Source organism: Drosophila obscura, unplaced genomic scaffold, assembly GCF_018151105.1.
Source record: "Drosophila obscura isolate BZ-5 IFL unplaced genomic scaffold, ASM1815110v1 contig_180, whole genome shotgun sequence".
NCBI lineage: Eukaryota > Metazoa > Arthropoda > Insecta > Diptera > Drosophilidae > Drosophila > Drosophila obscura.
The window spans coordinates 189443-202059 of NW_024542768.1; the positions used below are offsets into that span (position 1 = coordinate 189443).

Here is a 12617-nt window from a genome sequence, read left to right on the forward strand (position 1 = left end):
CCAGCAAACAGCAACCAAGCAATCAGGAAAACGAGTCCCACGGTCACTACGGAGCAACCGCGTCCTAGGCCCACAACAGGGATCACACGCATCCCAAACAAACCACGAGGATCTCACACACGAGAGAAAAACACTTGAACCCGGCGCTCGACACAGGAAGCCCAGATCGAAGACAAGCAACAGAGCAAGCACGCACAGAATCCGCAACGGAAGAATTGAACACACGGACACCCTCAAAGCCGACCATCAGCATCGAACAAGGACAACGGCAGCCACCATCCGACAGCCCAGCAACACGGGAAACAACCACGGTAACCCCACGCTGGTCGGGACTCATAATTGAACTGATATCCACAGAGCCCCTCAACGCGGGCCCGGAAACCAGGACGATAACCCCACGATACACCGACAGCCGCCCTGTCGTACCCACGGCCGACGCCACACCGATCCTCGCCAACACAATGGAGTACCTTCCGCGTACTGGCATGATTCTTAGCGCCATGCAACGAGCCATGCCTAGAGCCATGTCCGAGATCTTCGTCGCCCACACAAGTCGTTGCTGCGATACCAGAGGCGTCATCGCGACTCAGCTGTTCACGTACCAGTCTGGCTGTAGTATAACACGAGTACTACACCCGGCATACCAAAATATCGTACCCATGGTCGACACCACACCCATCGTCGCCCACATAAGCGACTACCAACGGAGGATCGAAACGCACAGCTCCTTCGACACAACCCTCTTACCAGAAGACCCCAGCCAGCCATTTGAGTCCGAAGCCGCCGATCCAACCGAACATGAGCCCGGACCAGTCCCGGAGCCGTGGTCGCCGGACTTGGCCCCGCAGACCCATGCATCCGTCGCCCAAACAAGCCATTGGTCCAACAAAAGAGACATCGTCGAGACCAGCCAGTTCATGCACCAGTCTGGAGACAATACCACCCAAGTGTTCCGCCAGAGCTACAAAACTACTCTACCCACGTCCAACGCCTCCCCGATCATCGCCCGCATAGGCCATTACCACCGGAGCATCGATCCGTCAAGCACATTTGACAAACCCATCCTTCCGAAAAACCCGAATCAAACCAACCAAACGAACCATGGATCCCATAATTCGTCACAAGCAGACGACGCAGCCAACGCTACTCCCAGGTGAAGCGATCAACACCCAGCAAAAATGCAAACTCAGCACACGCCAAAAGACAGGAGACCAGCACAAGGGGCTTACGCAATAAGTACCTAAAATAATATTAAATAAATAAATATTCCTAACAATATATATTCCCGAAGTGCCAACGAAATTCCTTTGCCACGATACCGGTGCCCACCGATCACCTTACATGGGACATTGGACACTTGTTGGCAGGCGATTGCTTAGGTAACCCTCGATTACCGGGCAGACCCCCCACATGCGCGAGCCAGTCAGCAGTCTCCGACTTTCCTTACCGGGAATATTGGACACTGACTGCAGGGCTAATGATTAGGTAACCTTCTGTTACCGATCAGCCCGTCTGCACGCGCAGACAGTAATTCGACAATATATATTTATGTTAGAACCCTTCCCACATTCTGGAGTAGAAATAAGATATCTGTAAGACATTCATGGAAAAATGGAAGGCCGCCCGATCTATAAAAGGCACTGCCTTGCATGAAATATAAATTATATATAAATTAACATAATGCTTAAGTACATGTGACAAGCGACTTCGGGGTTTCATTGAGCATTAATTTATGTTGCCTTCAAATTGTCGCGCTCTCTCTGTTTCTGTGTCTCTTGAAGATCGATAGTTCCAAAATCGATAAATGAATACAGGTTGGGGGTACTCGTGTTTTTAGTTTTGTCACCTAAGCAAGGTTGCGGCCGCTCATGTGATTAATAATTATCATTAATAACACTACTCGGCAAAATTTAACTTTATATTTAGGCTGTGAACCAAAATGACTTTTTCTGATAGACACTTTGTATCTGCAGCTTAACGCCTGGATGATATTAAGCTTTCAAATTTCATAATTTTTTGCGGTATTTTTTTTTTCGAAATTATTAACGAATTAACGAGTTTGAGCTCCACCCTTTATCCATAGATTTTAATTAGCAATGCCTTAAACAACGCATAATTAATGCGTCTATCTAAAACTAAAAATGTTGGCCAAGAATTATTTTTCTTTCGACTTTTCCTGAGTTTTTGAAATCAAAATTTCGAAAAAAAATACCGCAAAAAATTATGAAATTTTAATTTAAAGCTTAATATCTTCCAGGCGTTAAGCTGTAGATACAAAGAGTCTGGGCACGAATTATAGTTGCATTTGTCAGCTTTTTAGAACTGCGAAGTTCTATACAACCAGATATAAGATATTTAAGTTATGTGAAAAATAGAAGCACTACCTCTGAAAAAAAACAAAAAAAATATCGGATTTAACAAAATTCTTAAAAAAAAAAACTAAACCATAAAACCACACGTTCCTTCTCGTTTTTGTTTAATTTTTAGTTTGTTTATGTGATTGTTTAGTTTACGGTAAACTCTCCACGAAACAGAGTTTTTCGAGCCGTCTGCGCAGATCTAACGATACGAGCGAAAGTGCGGTCAAAGACAGCGAATGCAGGTAGAAAGCTGCAACTACGAAAGATCGGCGTACGTGTAACAGAACTGCACCAGCACCGAGGGCGAAACCGAAGACCGAAAATGCAACGGAATCAAGCAGCGCACATACGATTATGCTGTATATATGTACTCAAGCGGTTCCAATTCCGTTATTTCTGCTGCTAGCACACAATAATGTTTGTACAATATATTAAACTGCTGACTTCCCGAGTATGTTTTATACACTTCTCACGAAACACGATATACACGGATATCTCGGTAGATCCTCCAAATGTTGTGAGCTGTCGTGCTTTTCCGACCGCTTTAATAATTTCCAAAAAAGAAAGTCAGAACGCGAAATCGTTTAAACTTAACAAGTGTTGACTTTATTCTCGACAAGCAAAAAATTCAATCCCAGTACAAAGCGGCCCTCAAAATCATGGGCCGGCTCCAGGGCAGGAAGGACCTCTCTGAAGAGGAGAAGGCCAAAATGACCTGGGCCGAGCAACGGATAAAAGTGGGACGGCTGCACTTCGCGTACATGCCGCAGATGAAGGCATCGACGGAGGGATTTGCCAACAAGGTGGAGGAGAATCTCGCCACCAAAAGGCAATGCTCGACCGAGAGTGCCACCAAGGACACTCCGGTGAGCAAGCGGCAACGCGGGCCCTAGGTGGCAGGAACCACACCCAAACAGGCGAAGAGACCCCAAAAAGCGAAGGTCAGTGAGGTGAACAAACGTCACTTAATCGTGGCACTCATTGACCGGAGCGACGAGAACGGCAAAATAACGGCGGCGCGGTGGAAGACGGTGCACGCGCGGCTCGTGGATGCGCTGTTCGCTCGAATTGAGGAGGACCCAACGGCCCCCATGCCCACGTTCGATGGTGCAGGGTGGCTTAACGGGGTCAAAATACTAAAATGTATTGACGACACCACACTCAAGTGGCTGACGCAAACGGTCTCCCAACTGGAAGCGTTGTGGGAGGGGGCCAAGCTGGAGGTGGTGGACAGGGAGCTAATCCCGTCCATACCAAAGGCTAAGGTACTCTTCCCCATCGTAATCCAATTGACCGACGCTGAAGCTGCTACAGCGGCTGAACCCTGATGTGCCAACGGCGAACTGGAGGATTCTGCATATCGGGAGCCCACTACCCAATGAGGGAGGCCAGAGTGCGATCATCCAGATCAGCAAGGAGTCAGAGGACCTGCTGTACCCAAGATTCGGGAAGATGGCGTGGGGGATGGGCAGTGTGTACCTGCGGCTGAAAAAGCGCCACCCCGAGGACAAAGATGCGCACACTCTGCAGGCGGGCAAGGTGAAAAAGGACCTTGGTCTGGACACCATCGTGGAGGCCGCACAGGGTCTTGGCCTGGACTCGGTGGAGGAGGGGGAGGACGATGACCTGACGGTAGTAGTCAACCCGTCGAGCGGAGCTGAGCCAGAAACACATGGTGAGTGTGCTGCAGCTCAACCTCCACAAGAGTAAGATTGCATCGGCGGAGCTACTCTTTGCCATGGAGCAAGGGCCCGCCGACATAGCCTTAGTCCAGGAGCCATGGGTTGCCTCAGGCAATGCTGTGGCCGGACTAAAGTCCTAAAATTTTAACGTGTTCTATCCACCATCGGTAAGCAGGAACAGAACCATACTCGTACGAAAGGGAATCCATGCTCACCTTATGTCTCATTACAGCACTGACGATCTGACCGTGGTGATGCTAGAAAGCAAGGAAAAGCGCCTGATGGTAGCCTCCTGCTACATGGCACACGACAGGCCGGCTCCACCTGAAGAGTTGAGGCATCTAGTGGCGGAATCCAGCCCGAAGGACCTGCAACTTCTCGTCGGTACGGACGCAAACGCACATCACAACGTGTGGGGAAGCCCCGACATCAACGATAGAGGTGAGTCCCTCCTTGACTTCATACTATCAACTAACCTAGAAGTAGCAAACGTAGGAGAGGAATACACCTTTGTAGGTCCCACCTCTTCAAACTTGCTAGATTTGACACTCGTAGCGGGAACAAGTACTTTGGTATCTGGCTGGAGAGTCATTGAAAGACCATCCTTCTCAGACCACAAGTACATCCAGTTTAAGTGCGAATTTGACAACTCTACGAAGATAACTGTCTATAGAAACCCCCGGAACACAAACTGGGAAAAGTTTATAAAGACAGTTACCTCGAAGCTCGCGAATCGTCCGGGCACAGTGAAATCACCGGAAGACATAGTGAAAATTTAGAATAGTTTTTCTAATTAAACAAAACCGAAATACTTGGGTGGCGTATAGATTTATTAAAGGCGGGGACGAAATAATTTTAGGTGCGCTCGATCGAATCCAATTTCAACGATTATATTCTAAATTTCATTCCACTTCATTCTATGCCTAACTAACCTACGGTGGCAAAGCAGGGCGAATTCGCCTTGAGCGAAAGAGCGAGCTTTTATTGCGCTCCCGACTTGCCCTAACCTACTTACACTAGACTTCAAACAATTCAAAAATAATCTTAACATACAACATTAACTAAGACGACGACATGACGAAACACCGGCCCCGTTGAAGGCCTGAGCGGCTTCAAACCATTGGTAGCGGCGCCAACTTGTGGATGGCCCGCCGAAAAATGCCCCCATAGCTCCTCCTAAGGTCGACGACCCTGACCATGCCGTCCTCCCCGGCGTGCGTGGCGATCACCCTCCCGAGGAGCCACTCCTGTGGAGGCATGTTGTCCTCGGCCACGAGGACGAGGTCTCCCTCCTTGACGTCGGGTTTCCGCTGGTGCCACTTGCCCCGAATTTGAAGGCCCAGGACATATTCTTTGGACCATCGGCGCCAGAACGCTTGCCTGACTGACGAGGCACGTTGCCATCGCCGCAAGCAGCTGACACCCTCCTGGTCCGGAGTCCGCAGTGCTGGGGGGGCGATGAGCGACCCGCCTGTCAGCAGGTGCCCGGGCGTGAGTGCCTCGCAGTCGCTGGGGTCCTGGCTGAGGGCTCCCAGCGGCCTGGAGTTCAGGACGGCCTCGAGATCGACGAGGACTGTGGCGAGCTCTTCGGCGGTCAAGAGCGCGCTGCCTACCGCCCGTAGGAGTAGGCTCTTCGCAGACTTGACACCTGCCTCCCAGAGTCCTCCCATGTGCGGCGCTCGAGGCGGTATGAACGCAAATTCGCATACTTTTCTTGACGCGAATTCGCGAACTGCGTCCGCCCCGTCCTCGAGCGCCTTCTGCAGAGCGCTGAGGTGGCGGCTCGCTCCGACGAAATTCGTCCCGTTGTCGCAATGGACGATCTGGGGATATCCTCGGCGCCCAACGAACCTTTGGAAAGCCAATAAAAAACAGTCAGTGGTCAAGTCAGATACAAGTTCTAAGTGAACCGCTTTGGACGCAAAACAAACAAAAAGCGCGATATAGGACTTGTATGGGGGCCTTCCTCGAATTTTCAATGTCGTCGAGACGGGTCCACAAAAATCAACGCCGCAAATTGAAAATGGGCGGAGAGCACGGAGCCGGTCTGCGGGTAAATTTCCCATCAGTTGCGTCAGCAGTCGAGGCTTGCATTTAAAGCAGCGGATACACGATCGAACTGTCTGACTGCAGACCTCCTGAGCGTTTACGATCCAAACACTCTGTCGAAGGATGCTCACAAGTGCTCGTGGGCCGACATGAAAATTGATATGGTGCAGATGACGAACATAGCTCCGCACGAATTGCGAACGCTTCGTCAAAAGCAACGGAAACTTAGGAGCTTTAGCTAGTCGCCCCCCTACTCTCAACAACGAAAAAGTACACCAAGTACCAGTGTCTTCATGGATGAAAGGGTTCAACCGCTGAAGACTAGGACCAACTCTAGATCCTTTCCGAACTTTCTCGATTTCCTCACGATACTCGTGATGTTGGATAACTTCAACAATTTTGCGAAAGGCTTCATCATACTCGGTCGGTGAAACCGTTTTTTCAAACGTTATGCTCGGGTTCTTACATTTTCTTATAAAGCGGAACATATAACAAAACACTCTAAGCAGCTTGAGGTGTGACGAGAATCCCTCGATGACATCTACCAAATCCGAAATTTCTACCGCAGCGGTCAGCCCGACCGCGTTCTTCCTCTTCTCCATCTCGACATCTTCTGTAGGCTCGAAATGAGGGTTTTTTGGCCAGGTCTCTTCTTCATCCTTCAAAAATGATGGTCCTTCAAACCAGATTGACTGGACGATTTCTTTGACGTCACAACCTCTTGACACAATATCTACAGGGTTCTGTTTTGTAGGGACATGCCGCCACGTAGCTTCATCTGACCACTCCTGAATCTCAGCCACCCTATTCGAAACGAACGTCGACAACGAAGATGGATGCGACCGAATCCAGTGAAGAGTTACTTCAGAGTCTGACCAATAAACAGCTCGTTCGATAGGGACCTTTAATAGGGGCTTGATTCTGTGACAGAGATCCGCGAGAAGGTGAGCGGCACATAACTCAAGCCGTGGGAGCGTTTTGGTCTTGAGCGGCGCTACTTTGGACTTTGAAGTCAACAATGATATTTTTAAACCTTCTGCAGTTCTGCTACGGACATAGACGCACGCTCCATAAGCTCTCATGGAGGCGTCAGCGAAGGCATGTATTTGGATCGGTGACATCGTATCGGAATACACAAACCGAGGTATGGATATCTCTTCCAATTGAGACAGTGTATTTTTCAACATATTCCATGCTGTTTCCAAATGCATCGGAATCGACTCATCCCAATCTAGTTTGTTAAGCCAAAGTTCCTGCAATAGGATCTTGCCCTTTATGACGATAGGACTTAACAATCCAAGGGGGTCGAACAGCTTCGATGTCACCGACAGTATGTTCCGTTTTGTCGCTCGGAGACCCATGACTTCATTGTCAATTTTAAACTGAAAGGCATCTTCCTTAGGCAACCATGAGATTCCTAACGCCTTAGTCGATTCTGAATCCGAGATCGTTATGGGTTTTGCTGTGCTCTCAGATGCGGTGATTTCAGGTGAGTTCGAAAACCACTTCGCTAACTTAAACCCTGCGGTCTGAAGAACCTGAGATACTTCGGACTTAATTGCCCTTAGCTCCTCTACGCATGCAGCACCAGTCAACATGTCATCAACGTAAAAGTCGGACCCAATAACGTCAGCAGCTTTAGGGAATGATAGCTTCACAGACTCACTCAACCTTTTTAAACACCGGATAGCCAAAAAAGGGGCTGGTCCAGTCCCATAAGTCACGGTGTTAAGCTTGTATAATCTCAAGGACTCAGATGGGTCTCTTCTCCACACTATCATCTGAAACTGCCTATCCGCTTCATTCACCATCACTTGGCGATACATCTTTTTCACATCGGCAGTCAGGGCGAACCTGTGCAGACGGAAGCGGAGCAGTGTTGAGTATAATTGCTCTTGAATGGTTGGTCCGACCATCAGAATCTCATTCAAGGCCACCTGAGAGGACGTCTTCGACGACGCATCGAACACGACGCGAAGCTTGGTGGACGTACTTTGGGGCCGAAGGACACACTGATGTGGAATTACGTAGTGTGGAGTAGAAGGAACCGTATTGTCAGTCGGTGACATATGACCTAAGGAGAGGTACTCTTCCATGAATTCCAAGTACATTTTCTTCAACTCAGGGTCACGAGACAATCTTCTTTCGAGCGACAAAAACCGCCGTTTAGCAACCTCAAAGGAGTTGCCCAAACAATTTGGATCTGATTTAAACGGCAGCCTTACTTCAAACCGACCTGATGGCAATACCTGAGTCGTCTTCCGAAAGTGATTTTCACATAACGTGTGCTCAGGCGAAATAATTTTCTTTGGAGATGGCATTTCTTCCAGTGACCAGAATTTTTGCAAGGTCCTATCAATGGAAACTAACAGCTCTTCACTGCAACTCAAACTGTTTGCCGTTTGGGGGGCAGAACTTTTGGAAACATATTTTCCCGAAACAACCCAGCCAAGAAGGGTCTTCTGAAGAGTTAGTCAGGACCTGCTTGATTTGACCAACAGCTAATAACTCAAAGAATGATTCAGCTCCAATCAGCATGTCTATTCTTTGTGGCTTGTAGAAATAGGGGTCTGCCAGTGGTAGGTTCTCTGGGATTTTCCAATCAGTTACATTAACTGACTGGTCAGGATGATAACCTGAAATTGATTTCAGGATCCAAAAATCAAAGGAGAACTCACTACCATTTATGCGCGACTTCACCACAGTGTGTATTTTATTCTTTACTTGAGAATTGGATTCACCAATACCAAGCAAGGTAATACACGACTCCTCTCTACGGATCTGTAAGCGGTGGGCGAGGTCTTCCGTGATGAAGTTTGTTTGGGATCCAGAGTCAAGGAGAGCTCTGGCTAAAATGTGTTCACCATTTTTTGTTCTGACACTTACGATCGACGTAGCCAAAATCACCCTGTCCAACGAAGTCGCATGCAGAGCATGAGAGGTGGAAGGGTGGTCCTGATTTAAAGGAGGAGACGAACTCTCTGGGGGTGGCGGCAACGCGAGACTATTATCAGTCACTGTGTATCGATGCAACAATGTGTGATGTGAGCGGCCACAAACTTGACATTTGGCGACCTTGCATCTTACAACAGTGTGACCCTTTTGCAGACAATTTATACATAAGGACGCAGACTTTGTGAACTCGAACCTTTGCATAACCGAGAGACGTGAAAATGGCGTGCAGTTGGCCACTACATGGTCTCCCGAATTGCAATAGCTGCATGTTCGCTGAGCTCTACTGTTGGGGGGGAGTGGAAGAACAAGCAAATGAACTGCGATTGTGCGACTTGCTTGGCATGACTTTTTCTTGCCTTGGCTTTGTCGACTCTTCCGCAGACAAATGCTGGTATCGACGATTTAAAACTTTTTCAAAGTCGGACCAAAGCGGCAACTTTTCGAAGTCAAGCTGTTCTTCCCACTTCTGTCTAGTCACTGGGTCGACTCTGTTCAAAACGAGATGAATGAGCATTGCATTCGAAATCTTCGTATCGTCTCCTATCGATATTAATGAACCATAGATCGATGACACTGTATCGATGAGGCTTCTTAGGGACGATGCGGACTGTTGCGAGATTTTTGGCAGATTAAACAGTGCGGAGATTTGGTTCGAGAATATTAGACATTCGTTGTCATATACTCGCTTTAGGCTGTCCATGGCCTTTGCATAATTGGCCTCGGTGACTTGGAACGCCTTTATTGTTCCTAATGCTTCATTAGAGAGGCACGAAATTAAATGATTAAATTTTTCGATCACCGGTATACTCTCATCATTATGAACAAGAGTCTCAAAAAGGCTAATAAAATTTTTAAACTCCGAATATTTACCACTAAATTTTGGTAGTGCCAATTTCGGAAGTCGAGCACGAGTTGGGGCTGTAGAAGCTGATACCGAGGGCGGCGTATCGCTTGTTAGCTTCAAGGCATCGATAAGCGACATTATCTTTGCCTTGGTTACAATGGCCATTTCTTCCAGCTCGGCTCCAAATTCATCTTTGCTATCAATTTCTTCTATTTGCTCCTGCAATAGGTTGGCCTTGTTAATAGCAGAATTCAGAACATCGAGTCTGCATTGTAGCTCTGTCAATTGCAATGGAATCGACCCGCCCTCTAATCGATCCTCTAAGCGGCGAATGCTTTTGACTCGGTTTCTGAGCTTACTTTTTAAGTCATCGAGAACAGACTTATTTTCTTGTGCCATTTTACTATTTATAATCTACGCGACGAAAACCAATATTTTTGTAGATAAAGAAATAATAAATGTTCAAACAAGAACGGACATCGAAAACGACAATAATTGAATGTCGAGGCACGAGGTGTATAGTTGGTTGCAAGTGACAGCCAAAACGATATACCCTCACACTGTAGGGTAGCGCGTAGTTTTCCAGCTGAGAGCCGAAAGAAATATACTCTAAGAATGTAGGGTAGCGCGTCACTTTCCAACTGAGAGCCAAAACAATATACCCTAAGAATGCAGGGTAGCGCGTCACTTGCGAAGTGACAAGAAAAACAATATACCCTCGAAAAACAGGGTAGCGCGTCACTTGGCGCTCCGTTTTGATCAAGCACGGCAACGAAATTCTCCCACCAAATACACAGCAAGCAACGGTGGATAAGCGAAAGCGAGAGACAAAAAGAATGCACCGGTGCAGCTGCTTGTATGTATGTATGTATGTATGGAAGTAAGTGTTATACACCGCGGCTTGGGTTAACGAACCAACTTTTTGGCGAATTTCACACAACGAGAGGGGAACGGGGGGGGGCGACAGTGATTGCGGTAAACGATGTATATATAATTGTGCGTCCAAATAGCGGTTCAAATAGAGTATGGTATGGTTTTTGTACATATGTGTTATATGGTGTTATATATGTATGTATGTGCACTAATAAATTAAATGCATGCAAATCAAACTCTACTATATCATACGGCTGTGCCAAGAATTGAAAGCGAGGTGCAATTTTTCCAGCACAAGACAATTTATATATGTATTTATGTATGTCTTCGGCTCTAGCTTTCAATTTTTTGCACAAATACCTCAGGCTCTGCGTTCGGATCTTTAAGTCCAGCTGCCACTTTCCTCTTGCAGTCCGTGCAATCACAAGGGGCCATAGATCTTCTAGGTTGCAGCTACGGGGTCTGTGTATGGCGGTGAAACAGCAAGTATAGGCAGGGTAGCAGCAACGGTGAAGCAGCAGGTATGGCGGCAGGGTAGCAGCCACGATCAGCAACAGGCGGTGAGGGTATTGCGCGGCCGACACGATGGTTTTGGCAATGATTTGGATACACAAACACGACACTTTTATTCTATAATAGAATAAACTAGTTATTTATTATAACTTTCTGTATGTGTATATATTTTTTGTTACACTCTTGAGAAACTGTGTCACTGTCACTTTTAATTGTTGCCTTTTTATTTATTCTTTACGTCCACCCGGGGGCGCCATGAAAATTTAGAATAGTTTTTCTAATTAAACAAAACCGAAATACTTGGGTGGCGTATAGATTTATTAAAGGCGGGGACGAAATAATTTTAGGTGCGCTCGATCGAATCCAATTTCAACGATTATATTCTAAATTTCATTCCACTTCATTCTATGCCTAACTAACCTACGGTGGCAAAGCGGGGCGAATTCGCCTTGAGCGAAAGAGCGAGCTTTTATTGCGCTCCCGCCTTGCCCTAACCTACTTACACTAGACTTCAAACAATTCAAAAATAATCTTAACATACAACATTAACTAAGACGACGACATGACGAAACACATAGAAACGTCCCTAGAGACCCTATCCAGGGAACTACTGGATGCGTACCACGCATCGTGCCCACCCTCGAGAACAAAAAAGAGGACCAAACCACTCTGGTGGAACCGGGACCTATCGCTCCAAAGAAACAACCTCAAAGAATTCTTCAAAATCGCCAAACAGGCGAGTGATGAGATGATCAATGAGGGATATAAAATCCTACTCAGGGAGTACAAGAAGAAATTCGAAGGGCACAAAGAAAGTCGTGGAGGAACTTCTGCTCCAACATCGAGAAAGTCCCAGAAACGGCTAGACTCCGGAAGCTGCTATCAAAGCAACCTACCATACAGAGTCAGCTCAAGCAATACGATGGACAGTGGACTGAGGAGTGAAGAGCACTAATGGAAGGTCACTTCCCAGGATGCACCGAGGTTGCTGACGCTACAAGGCATCAGGACCTCATATCGTTTAGGAGAATCCACTGTGCTATAGACTCCTTTGTGGGTACGAAAGCACCTGGACTAGACGGTATATTTCCAGCCATGCTACAGGCGACCAAAGACCTGATCACCCCATGGCTCTCTGCAATATACTCAGCTTGCCTGAGCACGGGCTATATCCCTATTCAATGGAGGACCTCGAGGATTGTCTTCCTTCCAAAGGCAGGAAAGTGCAGCCATATGAGCCCCAATGACTACAGACCGATAAGCCTCACCTCTTTTCTACTCAAAACACTAGAAAAGCTGTAGAAACGATGTAGGGTGGCGGATGTCAACCAACCAGCATGC

At 47.3% G+C, this 12617-nt stretch overlaps 1 protein-coding gene across 1 annotated transcript; it reads right to left on the minus strand.

The window, feature by feature from the left end:
* Window positions 1–5218: 5218 nt before the first annotated feature.
* On the minus strand, window positions 5219–11377 carry LOC121404016. The gene is made up of 3 exons (XM_041592530.1): window positions 11124–11377; window positions 5617–5893; window positions 5219–5289 (listed from the first exon to the last, which is right to left on the minus strand). The coding sequence occupies exons 1-3, from the start codon at window positions 11196–11198 to the stop codon at window positions 5219–5221; spliced, it is 423 nt and encodes a 140-aa protein (XP_041448464.1). The 5' UTR covers window positions 11199–11377.
* Window positions 11378–12617: the final 1240 nt, after the last annotated feature.

Excerpts from the sequence above, each read along its gene's own strand:
- LOC121404016 (XM_041592530.1), bottom strand. The coding sequence starts at position 11,198 with ATGGCCCCTTGTGATTGCACGGACTGCAAGAGGAAAGTGGCAGCTGGA. Across the intron at positions 5,894-11,123 it reads ATCCGAACGCAGAGCCTGAG|GTTCGTTGGGCGCCGAGGAT; the intron begins GTATTTGTGCAA and ends GGCTTTCCAAAG. Across the intron at positions 5,290-5,616 it reads CCGCCGAAGAGCTCGCCACA|GAGTGGCTCCTCGGGAGGGT; the intron begins GTCCTCGTCGAT and ends ATGCCTCCACAG.